The following is a 21,527-nucleotide window of genomic DNA, read 5'->3' as shown; positions in this document are numbered from 1 at the left end:
GTGGTTCGAGTTGAACTTAACTGTGCAGTCTTGAGTCAACAAGTCAACAAGTACAAGTACAAGAAGGAGTAAATCACAACTCAAATAACAAAAGGCTGGAAAAAATAGAAGAAAAGTACAGTTGTGTACCTACCATAAATGTAGAGGTTCGACTGTATTCACTGTTGCAGTCATTACACTTGTGTTATCCTGCTGGCAGGCAACCCGCAGTCGGCCCGAGTTCCAAAGTCTTGGTCTGGCATCGGTTGCTGTCGCCTCTTCCCTGATGTCAGTGCGCCAGGGGTATAAAAGATGCAACCAATGCCATTTTCTTTAGTTTTTCTTGCCCCAGATGTCAGGTGCCCCCAGATAGGAAGGCTGGAAAGGTAAAATTATGCCAAAAAACATGCATATATTAGTATAAACATTTCCTTCATCTACAAGCAAATATACCACATAGGTAGTATAGAGATGAGAAGTACAGAAAAGTCCCAGCAATGGAAAAAGGGGGATGATGGGTGGGTAACCTGGACTGCAACAGTGAATACACTCGAACATCTACATTTATGGTAGGTACACAACTGTACTATGTTCATCGTGTTTCACTGTTGCAGTCATTACACTTGGGTAGAATCCCAAAGCTGAGGTTGGGTGGCTGGGTCTAAATTGGAATTGGCGAGGCTAACAAGTCCTGCAGAACTGCAGTGGCAAAGCCTGCTCTGGATTTAGAGTAGAGAGGTAAGTGGTAGTGCTTGGTGAAAGTGTGCACTGAGCTCCAGGTTGCAGCTTCTAAAATGTCTTTGGTTGGAACTCCTCTGTGGAAAGCTGCTGAAGTGGCTGCTGCCCTGGTAGAATGAGGCCTAATGCCCTTAGGCACTGATTTGCCATGTTGTGCATAACAGAAGCGGATGCAGTGTTCTATCCATTTCGAGATTGTCTGCTTTGTAATAGGCTTTCCTTGTGATCCTGCAGCATATGCTACTAACAGTTGCTCATTTTTTCTGAAAGCTTTTGTTTTGTCCAAGTAGAATCTTAGCTGCCTGTGTATATCCAAAGCATGCAGAAGTCTCTCCCTTTATTCTGGGGATTTGGGTAAAAGGTAGGTAAATGAATGGTTTGGATTAAGGCCACATTGGAGACCACTTTTGGCATGAATGTTGGGTTTGTCCTAAGAAAAACCCTGTCCTGATGAAAAATGAGGAAAGGTTCCACAGCCATTAATGCCTGTAATTCTGAGACTCTTCTTGCTGAAGTTATTGCTAGGAGCAGAGCAGTTTTCCATGACAAGAATTTTAGATCAGCTGTGCTGGCTGGTTCAAAAGGAGGCAGTGTGAGTTTTTCTAAAACAAAATTGAGGTCCCTAGTAGGTACTGGTGCTCTCCTTGGGGGTCTTATATTTTTTACCCCTCTGAGGTACTGTCATAGTAGAGGATGTGAAAAAATAGGAGGTTCTGTATTATAATGAGCTGAAATGGCAGAGGCATGGATTTTAATAGATGAGAAAGATAAGCCTTTGTCCAACATCTCAGTTAGGTATTGCAAAATCTGAAGTATATTAGGGACAAGTGGTTCGAGCCCTTGTGCCTGTTTCCAAGCACAGAATCTCTTCCATTTTTCTGCATAAGATTTCCTAGTGCTGGGCCTCCTGGCTTCTAAAATGACATCCATAACAGCTTTAGAGAGAGGTGCAGTCTGAGTGGCTACATTATCTGCCATGCTGCCAGATTTAAGGTTCTGAGTTGACTGTGCAGAATCTGATTGTTTTGTTGTGTCAGAAGATGAGAGATTTGAGGTAGAAGCCAAACTGGGCCTTGAGACAAACTGTTTAGGAGTGGGTACCAGTGCTGGCGTGGCCAGTCTGGTGCAATCAGGATCATTTTTGGCCTTTCTTGTCTGACTTTTAGTAGCACCTTGGTGAAAACAGGCATCGGAGGGAAGACATAGACTGTCAGGCCTTTCCAGCTGAATGATAGATCATCCACTTTCCATGCTTGAGAGTGAAAAGTTCTTGTGCAAAATTTCTGTATTTGGTAATTGTGAGGGGAGGCAAAAAGATCTATGTCTGGGCGTCCCCATTTCCTCGTTATCATGCTGAACACTTGTGGATTTAGCTTCCATTCGTGAGGATCCATGAGATTTCTGCTTAGTTCGTCTGGTAGTGTATTTTTTGTTCCTGGCAGGAATTGTGCTTGCAGATGTACTTGATAGGTCAGTGCTGTGTTCCACAAAGTCATGGCTTGTCTGCATAGGGGGTAGGAATGTGTGCCCCCTTGCTTGTTTATGTACCACATAACTGTGGTATTGTCCGTCTTTATTAATAGTTGTCCTGGATGTATTAGGTCTTTGAAGGCTGTCAGGGCATTCTGTACAGCTAGCATCTCTTTTTGATTGATATGAAGATGCATTTGTTCCTTGGGCCACATGCCCTGAATACATTTTCCTGCTATATGTGCTTCACAGGCATAATCCGATGCATCCATTGTTATTGTCTGCCTGGCTGTGGGTAAGGTGAAAGGCTGTCCCTTGTTGTGGTGACAGGCCTGGGACCACCAGCAAAACTCCTGTTGTAGGCAGGGAATTAAAGTTATGATTGTCTCCAGGCTATGACAATGCTGAGTCCAAACACTTTTTAGATACCATTGTAGTTTCCTCATATGCAGTTTTGCATATGGAATTAGTAGAATGCAGGATGCCATGAGGCCCAGGGCCTGCAGAATTTTACTTGCAGGGAGCTGGGTCTTTGTTGCCATCATTTGAAAGTAATGAGTCAGTTGCCTTTGTTTGTCTGGCATGAGATAAGCCATCTGGGAAGTTGTATTTAAGCTTGCACCCAGGAATATTATCTCTTGAGAGGGTACTAGTTTTGATTTCTTTTTGTTTACTGTGTACCCTAGGCAAATTAGCAATCTTTTTAAAAATGCCAGGTGCTTTAGAAGAATGTCCTTGCTCTCTGCTTGAATAAGGCAGTCGTCCAAGTACGGATATATTTGAATTCCTTTTTGTCTGCAAAATGCAATTACTTGTGCCAGGCATTTTGTGAAGACCCTGGGAGCAGTAGATAAGCCAAAGGGCAGTGCAGAGAATTGGTAATGCATTGAGCCAGCTATGAATCTGAGGTATCTTCTGCAAGATTGTCTGATTGGGACATGCAGGTATGCCTCCTTGAGGCCCAAAGTAACTAGCCAAGCCTTCTTGCCCAGCATGGGCAGAAGTTGCTGTAGTGTTAACATTCTGAATTTTGGAACATCCAGGAAGGTATTTAGGATTGACAGGTCCAGTACTGGTCTCCAGGCTTTGTCCTTTCTGGGTACTAAGAAAAGTAAAATCCTTGTCCCTGTTCTTGCTGTGGAACTTTTTGAATAGCTCCCATGTCCATGAGAGCAGCAATCTGTTTTTGTGCCTCTGCCCATTGGTTTTGTGGCAGGTCTGGCATACCTTTTGGTTTTGGAAGAGTGTGGAAGTGGAACCTGTAACCCTGAGAAACAATATTCAGCACCCATTAGTCCTGGGTGATCATGTGCCAATTTTTTGAGAAAAGTGCTAGCTTCCCCCTACGGGTGCTGTCAACAGGTAAGTGCTTGGCATTTGCAGAGGGAAGTCAATGGGACTGTTTCCTATAAGGTTGTGACACACACACACACACACACACACACACACACACACACACACACACACACACACACACACACACACACACTTTAAGATAAGCAGTGCCTCCTTGGCTGTTCTTTTTACTCGCTGGCTATTTTGTCATATTAAAGTCCTTGATGAGACAATAAGCAAAACAATTAGGTTAATATTGCACATATATGAGTAATAATTTCCCCAGTAAACCACCCAATGCAACAACCCATCTACCATGCAATGCCATATTCCAATGCTACCCAAGAATCTGGCTAGGAAAGAAGCAAGTTTTTACCTGGCTGAATGATACTGTCCATGGAAAACATGAAAAGCACATACAGGATCATTCCGTGCCCAGAAAGCAACATAGCGATTCTTCGCTTCACTGTGTAATTTCATATCTTCGCTCCAGCTAGAATAAATATTTGCAAAAAACAGAGTGCAATAAATATACAAGTGAATTAATAATCACTAAACCAGAAGCCTAGAGTGGAAGAGATGCATCTTACATCTCAGGACTGTACTTCTATAAGCTGATGACAACAATTTCATTTAGAAAAACATCAGCACTGTGCATTTTTGTTGTGTGAGATCCAACTTATCAAAGAAAAATGCTGATGCACTAATAAACATGTACAGCAAGATTATCACAAAAACACATGATGAAACATTTGTGAAAACATCTTATATGAACACGAACTCATAGCAAACCAATCTCAATTAGTCTACATATTTTAATTAGGGAGATTAAGTATTTCTTTTATGAGATTTAGTAAAACTTTAAAATGTTAAATGGCCAATTACAATAACATCTGGCGCAGTTTCTGCTTATCTGTGTGTACTATCTTTAATCAACCCATTTTTTTACAATATTCTATTCAAATTTTGTCACAGTACAGTACACAAAATTAATACCACAATAACACTGAGAAAGTAGTATCAGACCTACTGAATTTTTTTTAATCTGTACCATAGAATACAATTACACATGGTAACTATTATAAATATTCTAGTAATAGCTCTACATGCCCGCTTGAAAAGATATATTCTAAACTGCGTTTGAAGAGTTAAAGTAATAAGGCATAAATAAACAAGTAATAAAACAATACAAAAAATGCCCAATAACCACCAAATACCTCTGCAGAAAAGCTTGATACAGGCAAAAATCCAAAAAAGAAAGCTGAGGTAAGGCTCCAGTGTCCAAATAAATGCAGAAACCAGTCTTCAGGCGTTGTATAAAATGAAGTCTTCTTTAATGTCACACAAACGCTTTCACACAATGCTTCTTCAGGTGTATGAATAACATAATTAACTACACCTATTTATATACCTAATTTAGTCACAAGACCTAACAATCTATTAAAATTAAAGTTATACAGTCACACAATAAATTAAAAATAAAAATGTGTATAAAAGTGCTAGCATCAACCATCGTATTATTTCATTAAAGATATATATATATATATATATATATATATATATATATATATATGCACATACAAATATATATATTTATTCACATAATAATATATATAATAAAACATTTAATTGCTCATAAATATGTGAGTCTTACTTATTAAATAAAAACACATATATATATAAACAATATACATATAATCACAACTAACCTAGTATCATATCTATCTATGTAGCCCCCTTTTTCTCAAGATGGGTTTAATGCGCATGCTGTCATTAAGCCCATGGCCAAAATTGGCTCTCAACATAACTATCCATTTGGCCTCTACCTCTTCAGTTCTATCTCTAATGTCCCCACTTTTCAGGTTTTTACATGTTCTTGCAACTATCATAAACTTGAATGTGTGCTGTTTACCTACTTTAGAAACATGTTTAGACAAAGCATTATTATCAGACCCCTTCCCTATGTGGTATATATGCTCCCTAATTCTTTCTTTTAAACTACGATCTGTTTTGCCTATATAGAAACTATTACATAGACAGCAAGTAGCAAGATATACCACATGTGTAGTCACACATGTTCCACTAACCCTGATATCAAAAACCTTACCTGTATCTGGATGTCTAAAACATATATCTTTATTAATAAACTAACATTGCTTACAATTACCACATGGTTTTGTGCCGATGGAATTAACTGCTGTTACACTATGTCTACTGTTACATAGCCTGTGTGATATCAGGGTATGTAATAGTTTCTAAAGTAGGTAAACAGCACACATTCAAGTTTATGATAGTTGCAAGAACATATGAAAACCTGAAAAGTGGGGACATTAGAGATAGAACTGAAGAGGTAGAGGCCAAATGGATAGTTATGTTTTGGCCATAGGCTTAATGACAGCATGCCCATTAAACCCATCTTGAGAAAAAGGGGGCTACGTAGATAGATATAATACTAGGTTAGTTGTGATTATATGTATATTTTATATATATATATATATGTGTGTTTTTTATTTAATAAGTAAGACTCACATATTTATGAGCAATTAAATGTTTTATTATATATATTTTTATGTGAATTAATATATATATTTTTATGTGCATATATATATATATATATATCTTTAATGAAATAATAAGATGGTCGATGCTAGCACTTTTATACACATTTATTTTTTATTTTTATTTTTAATTTAGTGTGTGACTGTATAACTTTAATTTTAATAGATTGTTAGGTCTTGTGACTAAATTAGGTATATAAATAGGTGTAGTTAATTATGTTATTCATACACCTGAAGAAGCATTGTGTGAAAGCGCTTGTGTGACATTAAAGAAGACTTCATTTTATACAACGCCTGAAGACTGGTTTCTGCATTTATTTGGACACTGGAGCCTTACCTCAGCTTTCTTTTTTGGATTTTTGCCTGTATCAAGCTTTTCTGCAGAGGTATTTGGTGGTTATTGGGCATTTTTTTGTATTGTTTTATTACTTCTATCCATGCCTGATAACACCAAAGCTATGGCCAATGGTATGGAAGAAATTGAACTTGATTATTCACCTGTAACTAATCCTTCAAATAGCATTTCTAATGCTCAACAACCTGATTTAAGTGCTGAACTATTTATTTCTAAAGTTACTGATCGAGAGAATCCTCTTTTAAATAGAGATTTAACTATTGATGGTGACAGTGAATCTGTGTTCGTAGTTTAAAAGAAAGAATTAGGGAGCATATATACCACATAGGGAAGGGGTCTAATAATAATAATGCTTTGTCTAAACATGTTTCTAAAGTAGGTAAACAGCACACATTCAAGTTCATGATAGTTGCAAGAACATATGAAAACCCGAAAAGTGGGGACATTAGAGATAGAACTGAAGAGGTAGAGGCCAAATGGATAGTTATGTTGAGAGCCAATTTTGGCCATGGGCTTAATGACAGCATGCCCATTAAACCCATCTTGAGAAAAAGGGGGCTACGTAGATAGATATGATACTAGGTTAGTTGTGATTATATGTATATTTTTTATATATATGTGTTTTTATTTAATAAGTAAGACTCACATATTTATGAGCAATTAAATGTTTTATTATATATATGTTTATGTGACTAAATATATATATTTTTATGTGCATATATATATATATATATATATATATATCTTTAATGAAATAATAAGATGGTTGATGCTAGCACTTTTATACACATTTATTTTTTTATTTTTAATTTATTGTGTGACTGTATAACTTTAATTTTAATAGATTGTTAGGTCTTGTGACTAAATTAGGTATATAAATAGGTGTAGTTAATTTTGTTATTCATACACCTGAAGAAGCATTGTGTGAAAGCGCTTGTGTGACATTAAAGAAGACTTCATTTTATACAACGCCTGAAGACTGGTTTCAGCATTTATTTGGACACTGGAGCCTTACCTCAGCTTTCTTTTTTGGATAAATAAACAAGTGCCTCACTGAACAAAGTGCGCTGTTGCAAAGTAAGCCACAATAGTAGAACACTTAACCATGTAACATCATTAAACAGACGACAGTTAAAAGACCGCGCAATTCATTTAACAATATACACACAATGTATCTATATAATGTGCGTATATGATTACCTAATGAAACAGCAAATGTCCACATGAATGAACAAAAACACTGATCTAAAAAGATTGAGATACAAAACAATGAAAAAAAAACACTAATTTATACAGGGGGCAAGTTGCCCTGTTAATTTTATATACCAACTTCAGAATCATAAAACAGCAGGAAAGGGCAAATTCCCATTACCTTCTGTACAGCAATCTCAGACACACAGCAGCTGGCATTAAGAGAATTTAGTCTCTTAAACCAGCAAAGCAAGAAAAAAAGAACATTCACTCTTTTGAATGTCCACTGTTCGACTCATTTTATATGTATGTATGCATATGGGTCTATTGTGTTTGGCTGAACCACCCTAATTTCGAATGTAAAACACTGACAACTTAAGTTTGATTATACACAGTAGCAGGAAGGGGGGAGACAACAATAATACTGACAGAGAAAAACGATTTCTCTCCCGATATTAAAACTAAACCCACTAGTAACATTAGCCTCAAATTTATCTGAAGGGTGGCAGTGTTACTGGAAAGTTTTAATGACATAAAGATGTAGGGTTAGGGTTGGGGGAAGGGGCAGCCTTAGGATTAGCACCCATTACTAAGCTGGTGCAGGGGAGCATGAGTGCTAACCCTTATGTTGCCTCTTCCCCAACCCTAACCCTAACCCTATACCTTAACATCATTAGAATCTTCCCTCCCCATAACACCGCCACTACACAAGACAGACTCAGACATACAAACATTTACAAACACACACAAACAACACTACATTAATCCCCTAACATAACGCTCGCCCTTACCCTAAAATACACAAACTCACAAACACATAACACCCATCCTTCACTCATCCCCAACCCTAATTCTAACTCACACACACACACATACAAACACACTCACACAAACACACACTTGCACAAACACACAAGCTCTGGCCTTCCAACCCCACTTACCTGTATTGACATTCCATACCACTGACATATCCACCATTCTGCCATCATTAAATCACACCCTTGTGTGTTGTAGAACAAATGTACATTTGATCAAACACAGGGGAACCATATATATATATATATATATATATATATATATATATATATATATATATATATATATATATATATATATACATACATATATACATATGTTTGTTCTTTGAAAACACACTTTATTGAAGAACAGACAGTCAAACCCACTTTAGCGAAAGTGCATGTAAACGAAAATGCACTTTCGCAAACAGCAGGTTACCGAAGCACAAAAACAGACAAAAATAATCCTATAAACACATTTCTGCAGGGGGGCTTGCCCCCCTGCGCCCCCCACTACAAGCAGTTACAATGTTTTTAGTCCCTTTAGTTTTATACAAAGCTCAAGCATATTTTTATCATCCAAAAAATTGTCGATACTAATTAATAAAGAGTTGGAGGATCTTATCTGCGAGGGGAAGAGGGGAAGACTCAACTGGGATAGGTTGATCCTTACAATAGAACAAGGTGGTATGAGATTACCTGATTTGAAGGGATATTTCAGAGCTACACAGTTACGTTTCATATACATAGCACAAGCAGAAAGCTATAACTCAAAGTGGAAAGTGATGATAATGAAACAGGGGAAACTCAAGAAATAAGGAGAGACATTGATTCTGGATGCAAATCCTTAAGGAGAATAACTATAAACATACAGAATACTACATTCATAAAGTAGCAAAAAGTACTCTAAGAGCTAAGCCAACAAAGGAATGGAGAAAGGAGATTTTGCCAATAAGAGATAATTGCGATTATGGGTACAGAGAATAGGCAAGAACGTCTGGAATTTACTTTAGAAAACTGGCAAAGGAACTAAGGTATTGGGAGCATATAAACAGAGAAGGAAAGGTGACAGAATGGGAAGAGGCCAAGAATACATTTGGACTGAAGGTTAGAGGCTGCATTCCCAGAATATAAGAAACCTATGTGAAAAGACCAGCACTAATAGAGTTTTAGTTGACTCTAGAACAGAATCTGCAATTAAAAAGGAGATAATTAGGGCATATAGAATACTGCATGATAACTATAGGAATCAATCAATCAGAGGAGGTTATAAAGGATTGGGAAGAGAAACTGGATAAGCAATTTACAAAGAAACAATAGCAGGATATATGTATGGCTCCCAAATACGCAACAAAGTCTAGAAGATTTTGGATTTTTTATTAGAACTGTTTGCATACGTATTTTTATAGCCCACGCAAACTCCAAAGAATTTTTCCTTGAATAGACGGCAAATGTTGGAGGTATGATGAGGAAGAAAGAGGTAATTGGGAACACATTTTTGGCAGTGTAATGAGTTGTCAGACTTTAATCATTTCCTGCAGACTATTCTGTCAGAAATACTGGGCGAGCAAATTAGTGTAACTAAGGAAATGATTTTTTGAGTTGTTATAAAGGATCTGCATTGCCTAGACATAGCAAGGCCTTGCTGAGTTTAATTCTAGTGGTGTCAAAAAAAAGCAGTTACTAGAAAATTGAAATTAAAGCCTAAAGCGTAAAGCCACCAAATTAGAAGTAATGAATACAGTAACAAAGAAAAAAAGAACTGGAAGTGGGATCTTTAGAAAAGGGTAGGAGCAAATTACAGAGTTCCTCCCAGCATGTGTTCACAGATGTTATTTAGCCACATGATGGCCATTTCCTATGGAACTTGTGTGTATGACTACATTTATTTTTAGAACTTTTCATGCTCACGGTTCTGTTTCTCTATAATATTTTACCTCAGGAGTGACATAGTGTGGGACCTCAGTTGTGTGTGGTTCATGGTTTCATATTCTCTGAGTTTCTTTCATTGATTTTGGTTATTACTCTGAAGTTCCACTTCTCCCTGTTGCTGCAGATTAAGTGAGTTTGCTTTCCTCAGTAGGCAGAGTATCCGGTTTGCAGAAGTGTTGTATCCTGAGTTGAAAACTATCACAGAGTTTCAAACTACTCTTACCACTGTCAAGGGGATGCTAGCAGCAGCCAAATCCATTGCTCAGCAAAGGTCTGCACTACCAGTCAATTTTTTCAACAGTGACAATGACCTACAGGTACATCTTCTGACTTTTGGAAGGACTGCAACCCTGATGGGATGAGATGGGATGGGATGGAGTGTGCATGAATCTTAGCAGAACTTCTTGAGGAGGGAGGACTGAACGTGAAGACTTGATAAAACAAGAAGGAACTTACTGGCAACTGCTGGGGTCACTTGGAGATCCACACCTTCAACTTTTAGGTTATTTTCCAGATTCAGAATGGTAAAAGTACAACTGCTTGCGCTGTAACACACAACAAAGTTTTGGGTAAACCCCAAGGACTTACTACCAAGGAAACTATGTTAAAATGTTTATTACTTATAAGGTTCAACAGAGCTTTGAAGGCCACTATTAAATGGTGGATCTCTCAAGCAGACCTCCAGGATGCCTAAAGCTTTGTGATTTTGGTAGAACACATATTCTTTTATGACAATGTAGTTAAAGAATCATTTAGGCTCACAGGTTCATAGGTGTGCACTAGGCTAATGGTCCTGGTGCCTTTACAAGCCTAGCCCATAGGATTACCCTGGCATCATGCCACCCGACCTTAGTTCCTAGTGCCTCTGTCAAGCAGAGCCACTGGATTGATCCCCGGGGTGAATTTTCTATTTCCCATCCACTCATCAAGATTCCTCTTGAAGAGGGCCAGTGAGGTGCTCTGCTTGACATGTACTGGAAGTCTATTCCATAGCATGGGCAGTCTCTGGGTTATGAACCTGTCCTTCCAGCGTGTTCTGTTATTTTGTGGTAAAGAGGCTGAGGTCTCTGGAGCGTGTGGTGCAGAGGGATTGGAATTTCTTTAGATGTAGCATTTCTAACATTGTTGGGTCAGACATGGCTTTGTAAGTCAAGCAGAGATTGCCTCTAAGTAGGTGATATGAGACAGAGAATAGTTGGGAGTGTTTTGAGTCTGTCCATACAGGACAAACGTTTAAGGCCTAGGACCCTCTTTGTGAGGTACTTTTGCGGCCTCTCCAGTTGTTGCAGGTGTCTAGTGAAGTACATGCCAAATGGGGCATTGTACTCGAGGATTGGCCTAATGAGGAAAGAGTAGAGGGAGACAATGACCTCTTTCTTTCTGGATGCAAAACCCTTGGTAATGAGATGTGCCACACAGAAGGACTTTCTGACCACAGTAGCAATGTGGTGGTCAAAAGAGGGGTTGCTGTCAACCTGTGTTCCTAGATCTCTTATAACACCTTCTGTTTTCAGTGGACTACCATCGATGTGGTAATTCAAGGGAACTGGGTTTTTCCCAAGGGGGATGATGACACATTTTCTGGCACTGAGCTTAAGGCCATGGTTCCTACACCAGTCGTTGGTCTCATTAAGGCCTTTCTGTAGGATGTCAACATCACTTGGGGAGTTAATAATAGCTCCCAACTTGCAATCGTCTGCGAACTTTGTCAGCCAGAGTCCCTTTATGTTGGCCTGGACTTCAGAGAAGTAGATACCAAACAGGAGAGGACCCAGGACCAAACTCTGTGGGACTCCACTCGTGACTGGCCGACAGTATGACTTGGAGTCAACTACTTTCACACTGTGGGTTCTATCTGTGAGCCAGTTTGCAACCAACCTAGTGATACAGGGGTTGATGCCTAACTTAGTGAGTTTTTATATGATTCCTGAGTGGAGAATGGTATCAAAGGCCTTAGCCAGATCAAGGTAGGCTATATGAACCACCTTGCCTTCACCCACAGCACTGGTGACTGACTCAAAGAACTCAACCAAGTTGAGCAGGCATGATCTACCCTTCACAAAACCAAACTGTGTAGGATCCAGAGTTTGGAGATTCCCTATATCCTTGTTTATTAGGTCCATGATGATGCGTTCCATAGCTTTGCATATCAGACTCATCAGGCTAATGGGGCGATAGTTCCCGGGGTCTGTAGTCGCTCCTCCCTTGTGGAGAGGGATGACTGTGCCAGTGCGCCATTCAGTAGGGACAAAGCCTAAGGTGAGACTGTGATTGAACAGGGCACACAGGTGAGGTGCCAGTTCACACTGTAGTTCATGTAGAACAGCCGGGGATATTGTCAGGTCCCATATAAGCTGTATTCTTGGCCTTGGACAGTGCTGTTTTAACCTGTGCAGCAGTAATACTGGGTGCCTGACAATCTACTGGTATTGTGATTAGTTCTTTGGGGGGGGGGGTAAAGTTGGCACTGAATCTGTCAACTAGTATATTGGCAATATCTGTTGGCTCGGTATAGGAGGTACCATTGTGCACTAGCTCAGAGAAAATCTGGGTATTGCCGTGGAGATTCTTTATATAATTATAGAAGGCCTTATGGTTGTCTTTCCTATCTGCTGCAATTCTGTTTTGATAGCTAGCTTTAGAGGATTCGATGAGGGATCTCAACCTTTTGTTGAGGCTGATAAGGGAGTTTTTCCAGTCTTGGGACTTCACCTTATTCTTTATCAGTTTTCTCCTTCTGCTGTAGAGTTTGTTTACGGCAGGGGACCACCAGATTGGCTTCCTTTTTTTTGAGAAGAGTGTCTTGGTTCTATTGGGTATGGCGAGATTCATGCATTTGTGTACATGTTCGTACAGTGCATTGGTGTATGATTCACCGGTCATGCAACTATTCTCCATTTGCATGGGTGCCGTGAAGTAAGCCACCTCTGTTTTTAGAAGCCCAACGTTAGCTTTGGAGAAGTTTTTTTATGGTGGTTACCTTTGTGGGGGGATGGGAGGGATGTGGATTTCCAAGGTGATTAGTTTGTGGTCAGATCTAACCAGGGAGGAGTTGACTATTGGTGTAGAGCAACAGTTGCCCATGTTAGAAATGACCAGGTCAAGGATGCTGCTACCTCTAGTAGGGGTAAGAACGAGCTGGTCCTGGGCATTGAAGTTAATAAATTCCAGAAAGCGGTGGGCAAGTGTATTGGTACATGAGTACTTTTCACAGTTAATGGAAGGATAGTTGAAGTCGCCCAGTATGAAAGTGTTAGGTTGGACCCTAATATTCTCCAGGGTGCTTAGGAATGTGGAGTGTGAGTCTTGGGACATAGCTGGGGACCTATAGCAGGCTATGACCTGAATCGCTGTCTTACCCAATGTTAGCTGCACCTGAAGTATCTCAGATGCGTTGTGTTGGGCTACCAGTCTGGAGGTGTGCGCATCCTTTATGAATGTGGAAACACCACCTCCTTTGGAGCTTTGGTCCAAGTTCTGGGGCCAAGAGGTGTGGAATGAGTTATAGCCTGGTAGTGCAGGGGTGCTTTTTGCTGCCTTGAACCAGGTCTCTGTTACAGCACAAATGTCAGTGTTCTCCGTTTTAAGGAGTGCTTCGAGCGAGTGCATTTTGAGATTTAGAATTCTAGCGTTGAGCAGCATGACCCTCAGACTGCATTTGTTTGTAGCTGTCACTGTGGTAATTTGGTCTTTGGAACTCCACCTAAAAAAGGCACTATAGGGGTGGCAAGAGTCTTAGCCAGTATCCAGAAGCCCAGGGGTGACAGATGCAGGCTATCTCTGGTAAAGCAAAAAGGTCTGTCAATTATGTCATCCCAGGCAGACAGATACTGGATCCTCCCAGGCAGGCAGATACTGGATCCCCTTAGAATTACACAAGAAACTCAGCCAGTTGTTGAAATCAATCATTTTCTGCTTGTACTGTGGTATCATTCTGTGTGATGGTAGGATGCTGCTCAGGGCTAGGGTCATACCCACCTGGGCTGCATAATGTCTCTTTTCATGTAGTCCAGGGAGGTACGTCTTAGGTCATTCACACCCACATGTACAATGACAGAGTCATATTTGTACCTGTTGTTGAGGGACCTAAGTGCGTGGGTTATGTGGCAGATCCTGGCGCCTGACAGTTACTTTCTCCTTATTCAACCTACTAAGTGGGACATCAATGTGCCTCACTATCATAGGTTCATACTAGGCTATCTGCCCTAGGGCATTTATAAGCCTAGCCAGAGTGTGTTTGGCTTTCGCCACCCATTTTAAATTAATTTTGCTATGCCCTTTTTCGAGGTTAGTATACTGTGCCTCTGTCTAACAGTGACACAGAAGTGATACCCGGGGCAAACCTACGATCTCCCATCCACTCAAGATTCTTCTTGAAGAGAGTCAATGAAGGACTCTGCCTAACCTGGACTGGGATTTTATTCCAGAGTGAAGGGAGCCTCTGGGTTATGAATCTGTCCCTCCAGCATGTCCTATTTATTTCAGTGCTGAGGTTCAAGTCTCTCGTGCGCGTAGCTCGATGGGATTTGGATTTTCTGAGGTGCAGCATGTCCATTAATTCGAGGTTGGACATGGCTTTATACGTCAGACACAGATCGCCTCCGAGCAGGCGGTATGCCACTGAGTAGAGCTGGAGTTTCTTTAACCGGGCAGCATATGGCATCTGTTTGAGCCCTTTGATCCTCTTGGTGAGGTACTTTTGGGGTCTTTCCAGTTGCTGCAGGTGTCTGGTAAGGTACATCCCAAAAGGGGCATTGTACTTAATTATGGGCCTAATGAGGGATGAGTAAAGAGGCACGATGACCTCCCCTGATCTAGATGTGAATCCCTTCATGATTAGTTGGGCTATATAAAATGTTTTTCTAACCACTTTGGCCATGTGGTTGTCAAATGAGAGATTGCTATCAACTTGGGTCCCCAGGTCCCTAATTACTTCTTCTGTACTTAATGGATTACCACCTATGTGGTAATTTGCGGGCACTTTAGCTTGAGGCCATGGCTCTGGCACCAGTTGTCTGTTTCTATGAGGTCCTTTTGGAGGATGCTTGTGTCAGCTGGAGAGTCAATTATGGCGCCCAGTTTGCAGTCATCTGCGAACTTGTTCAGCCACAGTCCTTCCGTGTTGGCCTGTACCTCCGAGAAATATATACCGAACAAGAGAGGTCCCCGGACTGAGCCTTGTGGGACGCCACTTGTAACTGGTTTGGAGTCTGACATGGCTCCAGCAATTCTAACAAGGGTAAGGTGGTCCACACAGCCTATCTAGACCTTGCCAAGTCCTTTGACACCATCCCCCACTCTGGAATCATAGATAAACTTACTAAGTTGGGCATTAATCCCTATGTCACCCAATGGGTTGCTAAATGGCTTACTGATAGAACCCGCACTGTAAAAGTAGCCGACTCCAAATCCAGCTCCAGACAAGTGACAAGTGGAGTACCTCAGGGTTCAGTCCTGGGGTCGCTCTTGTTTGGCATCTACTTCTTTGAAGTACAGGTCAACACTAAGGGACTCTGGCTAACAAAGTTTGCAGATGACTGCAAACTGGGAGCCATTATTGAATCCCCAAATGATGTGGATACTCTACAAAAGGGCCTTACAGAAACAGATGCTTGGTGCCAGAGCTATGGGCTCAAGCTCAATGCCAAGAAATGTATTGTTATCCCCTTTGGAAAAAAACATGTATCCATGAATTACCATATAGGTGGCAGTACACTAAACACAGAAAGTGTGATAAGAGACTTAGGGACACAGGTGGACAGTGGTCTCACCTTCGATAACCACATCGCCACAACAGTCAGGAAATCCTTCTATGTGGCACACCTCATCACGAAGGGCTTTTCATCCAGAAAAAAGGAGGTCATTGTCCCACTGTACTCATCCCTCATTAGACCCATTATAGAATACAACACCCCGTTTGGTATGTACCTCTCAAGACATCTGCAACAACTGGAAAGGCCTCAGAAATACCTCACTAAAAGAATCACAGGCCTAAAGCAGATGCCCTACTCTGACCACCTTAAAAAACTCCAGCTATACTCTGTTGCATATCGAGTACTCAGAGGCGATCTCTGCTTAACATACAAGGCCATGTCAAACCCTGAGCTGTTGGACATGCTACACTTAAAGAAATCCCAATCCCTCAGAGCTACATGCTCCAGGGATCTAAACCTTGTCATCACAATAAACAAAACATGCTGGAGGGATAGGTTCCTGACCCAGAGACTCCCCAAACTCTGGAATAGATCGCCCATACATGTCAAGCAGAGTGCCTCTTTGGACCTCTTCAAGAGGAACCTTGACGATTGGATAGGAGAAAGGAAATTCACCCCAGGGATCACGTCAGTCACCCTGCTAGACAGGGGTCCAGGAAAGTAAATAATGTGGGAAGAAATAGCCAGGGAATTGTTATGGCTAGGCTTGTATAGGCCCTAGGGCTGATAGCCTAGTACCAACCTATGAACCTATGAACCATGTGACCTATGACTAGTGTGTTGGGCATGCTGTTTTGCCTCAGGGGCTTTGGTTGAGTGGCACACTGTTTAGGAGAGTTATGTGCCTTGTGATTAGTGTTGTGTTGTGGTCGAGTGCTTTTCTGCCTTGGAGGTCTCTGCTGTTTGGGTAGATTTTAATTGAGAGCCTCAGCAAAGGTGGATGTGTGGTTTGTGCTTTTATATGAAAGTGCTGGTGTGTGTTCTGGAGGGCTATGTGTTCCATGTGGTGTGGTGCAAGTGTTGACCTTCTCCTCTTGACCAGCTATTCCGGTCTTGGCTGGACAGTGTGTGGCTTCCAATTTGGATATATAAGTGCATCTCTCACAAGTCTGGGTGTTGGAAGGTAAGAGGAGAGGGTTGTCAGTGTACATGAGGCAGTTGCTACATTGCCTCAGGACGCCCAAGTTCACCAGGTTAATAGGAAAAAGCACAGGGAACTGACCTTTAGACATGCCTGGAGGGGTGGGCATTAATAATAAGTACTGGAGCCATTTCCTTGAAGAACGTTTAGTACTGGTAACACTTTTGTGTGCTACAATAATTGTTACAAGAAGTCTGGTAGAGTGATAAACTAATAAGCTAGCAAAAGTGCAGGAGACAACAGAACTAGCAGATCTAAGGGAAAAATTTAACAAGGTAACTGAAAAAACTGTAAATCCTGAGAGGGACATATCCTTCATTGCATACTACAACTCTGGAAAGTGGTGTGTACTGCTAAATATTGTGGAAACAGTAAAGCAGGATGCAGAGGTGTAAAGAGGTCATGGAGTATAACCTAAACACGACAATACTGATTGAACACAACATTTTGCTATTGTGCTACTGCAAAACTAATGATGTATCTAACAAATGTTGACACCACAAAATTCAGGCAGTATGATCACTCCAGCACAACCTCAGGACATTTGTAAGAAAGAGGCCCACTCCTCAAAGTCCAGAGAGAATATATACAATTATGGGAAAGTAGGTACTACCCAGTCACCCCGGTGGACATACAAGCCCAGTTTCAGAAAGTCCTACACTCAGTGTTCAAGGTACCCTGTCTCACCCATGATGTAATCATAGAGAATGATTTTCCCTTCAATAATGACTTATGGAGGCATTGGGAGGGGTAATACCTGAACACAAGAGTGAAGCCAAAACATCCCACTGACCTATAGGACTCCAGCACTCTCAGCAGAAAATACTGGAAGAGGCAATGTGAGACCCAGTGTAACTATAGAAGGCCTAGGAAGACTGAGGTATGGCTACATTTTTCCAGGTGGACAGATAAATCATGGACCCACCTAACACAGAACTCCAGCAAGGGCAGATGTAAGTACCTGAATAAGGAAGAATAAAACTCCTAGAACTCAGAATTGGAATGGTATCATAGGAAAACTTTGGGAAATGTAAGGATTCCAAGAAGCCCTGAAACAGAGGTAAAACAAGAAGGGGTGAAGAAGAACAAGGAAAAACTTACAAAGTGAAGGAAATTTCAAATCAAAGGAAAGGTAAGGTTCTTTGGAGCAAAGCAGAGAGTTGCTTTTCCTCAGGGAGGATAGGGGCACAGATACCCCAGTGCCTGCTTTAATGGAGAAGAGGCACAGCCTTCTATCTCCCAAGACATGACCAGTGAAGCAGATCAAAGTCTATACGAACTACCAGTAAGTCATTTGAACGTTAACAGGATCCAGTAAACCCAGACAAGGAGCAGGTATTTGGCGTAAAAGAGAAGGACTCCACTTTTGGACTGTGACCAGACTTACCGTATTTCAAAATTATAAAATTAATTACTGCATAATGTGCGTTGGGGGGAGAAAGTCACATGACAGTTACTATTCCCCAACCCCCTGTGCCACAGTCATGATGACTGCTCACAGCCATATACTGGCAGCCATTTGGGCAAGGACAAGACTAAGGTAAGGGTCCCACACAGGTTTTACTGGCCCACTACAATGAAAGAAATTGAAAACTATTGTGCTAGCCATCCTGAATGTCAGAAGATTGCCCTGAACCCATAAATTAAAAATCCCCTGATACTAATGGGATAATCAATGTGCCATCTGAAAGGACTCCAATAGATGTTGTAGGGTTGGTGATTAGATTCAGCAGTGGACATTAACGTATACTGGTGATTTTAGATTATTCCACTAGATGTGAGGCTATCCTCCGCAGACAAGCTATTTTTAGGGCCAACGTAGAAGAACTGGTGTTATTATTCTACCAAGTAGGCATGCACAAAGAAAAATCAAGGCACTCTTTTGTCAAAGATTATGTGACAAACAAATATGAAAACACTGAATATAATGAAAAGATTCCCTTTAGCAATAAATGTTTCAGATTGTCTTTCAGGTTGCAGCAGAGGACTACATTTTTTTCTGTTATGTTTCTATGGAGGCAAACTGATAATAGGACAATAAAAGACAGAACAATGGTTTCTTCAAGGCTAAAAAGTTAAGGATTTCTGAAAGCATGCAAGTTGTTTTCACTTCTTTGGTGGTGGGGGAATAAAAAAAAACAGAACAGACACCATTTAGTGCAAGTGAAAGAACAGACAATAACATGTGTCTTAGCATGGATACATTCAATTTCAGGTTAAGCTGTCTATTTGGCACAACTGTTCCTATTAGGGGGGATAAATTTCATTATTTGAAGATTTACATAGCTGTGTGTGTTTGTATGTGACATGGGTTCTAATATTGATAAGAAAAAAACGTACAAAAGATTAACCTGCCAAACATTAATGAGTGCATTTATCACAAAACACCGGAACTTGACATTTAAAATAGCTGCCATATATAATAGGTGGGAATAATGACTTCTTACCATAATGGTGACATTTTCCATATTATCTTAGAATGTGAATGATTTCACAAGTATAGACTAATTGTATTAAGAAATGCAGAGTATAAATAGCAATATTACAGGAGACACACTTGGAAAGAAATGAGCATGTGAATTTGATAAAGAAAGAATTTCAGGAGGAATATTCTGCAGAATATCAGGGACAAAGGAAAAGCACAGTCCTTATATTAATTGCTACAAAAGCTACAGTAGTGATGGAAGAAAAAATAATAATGGCAGAAAGGGCTACTGCAAGACATGCTGATTATGGTGGCATGCAATTTACATTCCACCTAAAAGTGCTATTATGGAGCTTATAAAAAATAAGAAAAATAATCAGCTTTCAGCTGGAAATGCTAGTTATAGGTAGGGACTGGGATTTAATTTGCAACAGTTAGAGTGTAGCTGGGAGGCCTAGAAGGGAAAATATAACAAAATACGGTAGATTTCTGAAGAAATATATGAAATATTTGATAAGAGATGCGAATTCAGTAGTAGGAACTCATAGAATTTAAATATTATTCCCAAGGTAGAATGACTGGGTTAGTCTACACAGAAATTCTATTTCACAGGAATATGTGCATTTAACTGAGAACCTCAATACATACCCAATTAACTGTTTCAGATCAGGTACAAGTAAGATAAAAATACAGGGAAATAAAGTAAAGATGAGACACTGGCACTTCACCACTTACCTGTTAAAAGGAGAGGAATTTAAGAAATGAGTAGTGAAAGTTATCTGGGAGTTATTAGAGAAGATAGAAAGTACTCCAGAAGTTATAGCTAGTGAGTGGAATAAAATGAAAGTGGAGTTTAAAAACAGGGTAGAAATAAAAGAGTGAGATACAGTTAAGAAGTAATAAAAATTATTTAGATGGGCTGGCAAAGGTTAAAGTATTGTAGAATGGGGGAATCTCAGAGAACAAGAAGAGGCACAACTGCAGAGTGCTAAAGAGAAAATAAGGGAGTACCTGGATAATATGTATGAGTTCAGAAAGATTGCTCTTAAGGATCTGTTTTTGATAACTCCAGAGCACAAAATCTTTTAGCACAACAGCTCAGGCAACAGAAAGTAGAAAGGCTTGCTGCCATGCTTAGGGTGCCTATAACAGGGAAATAACCAGAGATCCTGTAGAGGTCTTAGAAATATTCTGGAAATTTTATGAAAATCTGTATTAAGCAGAGAAATCTAGAAATGAAGAAAATGTACAAATGGAAATGTTTATGAAGAATTAAATATGCCAAGGTCAGGGGTAGATGCTGCTCAATTACTAACAGTTAGGACAGAAAGAGACGAGATAAAAATGGCGATGTATGACCAATCTGCTGGAAAGTCTCCATGAATAGATGGTATTCCTGTGGCAGTTTGAAAGTTAGGGGGGAAGAAAGTGATAAAGATCTGGAAGGTTTTAACAGTATTTTAAAAGGAAGACAAGCATCAACATCCAACTGTGGTGGCTGTAATATCTAAAGATGGTAAAGACTCATCAGATCCAGCTTTATATAGGCTCATTTCAATTCTAAATCATGATTATAAACTGTTTATGTATAAAATAGCTAAAGGAATTCCAAAGGTATGCCAAAATTTATATAGATTAATGTGGTTTTGTTGACGGGAAGCAAACATTTAACAACATTTATAAAACAATGATGATCCAGTTAGAAGCAGAATGTAAGAAAATACTACTGTTGTTGGTGGGTCTTGTTGCAGAGAAAGCATTCAACAGAGTAAGATGAGATTTTACGAGTATGGCAATGGAACCACTTGCATTCCCTGACAAAATAATTTATTTATTTATTTACATTTGGTAAGAGGGTAGTGTCCGAGACCCAGGGAGAAAAGCTCCAAGGA

The 21,527-nt window shown here is 40.1% G+C and overlaps 1 protein-coding gene across 5 annotated transcripts in view; it reads right to left on the bottom strand.

Annotated features, from left to right (window-relative positions):
- The window catches only part of TMEM25 (transmembrane protein 25), a 311,798-nt gene that overhangs the window by 274,866 nt on the left and 15,405 nt on the right, over positions 1 to 21,527 (bottom strand). For all 5 annotated transcript variants that reach the window (XM_044080903.1, XM_044080901.1, XM_044080899.1 and 2 more), the window contains exon 2: positions 3,899 to 4,015. In XM_044080903.1, coding sequence (XP_043936838.1) covers positions 3,899 to 3,971 — 73 coding nt within the window. In that variant the 5' untranslated portion in view covers positions 3,972 to 4,015. The remainder of the gene's footprint in view (positions 1 to 3,898; positions 4,016 to 21,527) is intronic.

This window comes from Protopterus annectens, chromosome 8.part0 (genome assembly GCF_019279795.1).
Source record: "Protopterus annectens isolate FY-2018-M chromosome 8.part0, PAN1.0, whole genome shotgun sequence".
NCBI lineage: Eukaryota > Metazoa > Chordata > Ceratodontiformes > Protopteridae > Protopterus > Protopterus annectens.
This window is presented reverse-complemented; position numbering and strand designations above follow the sequence as displayed.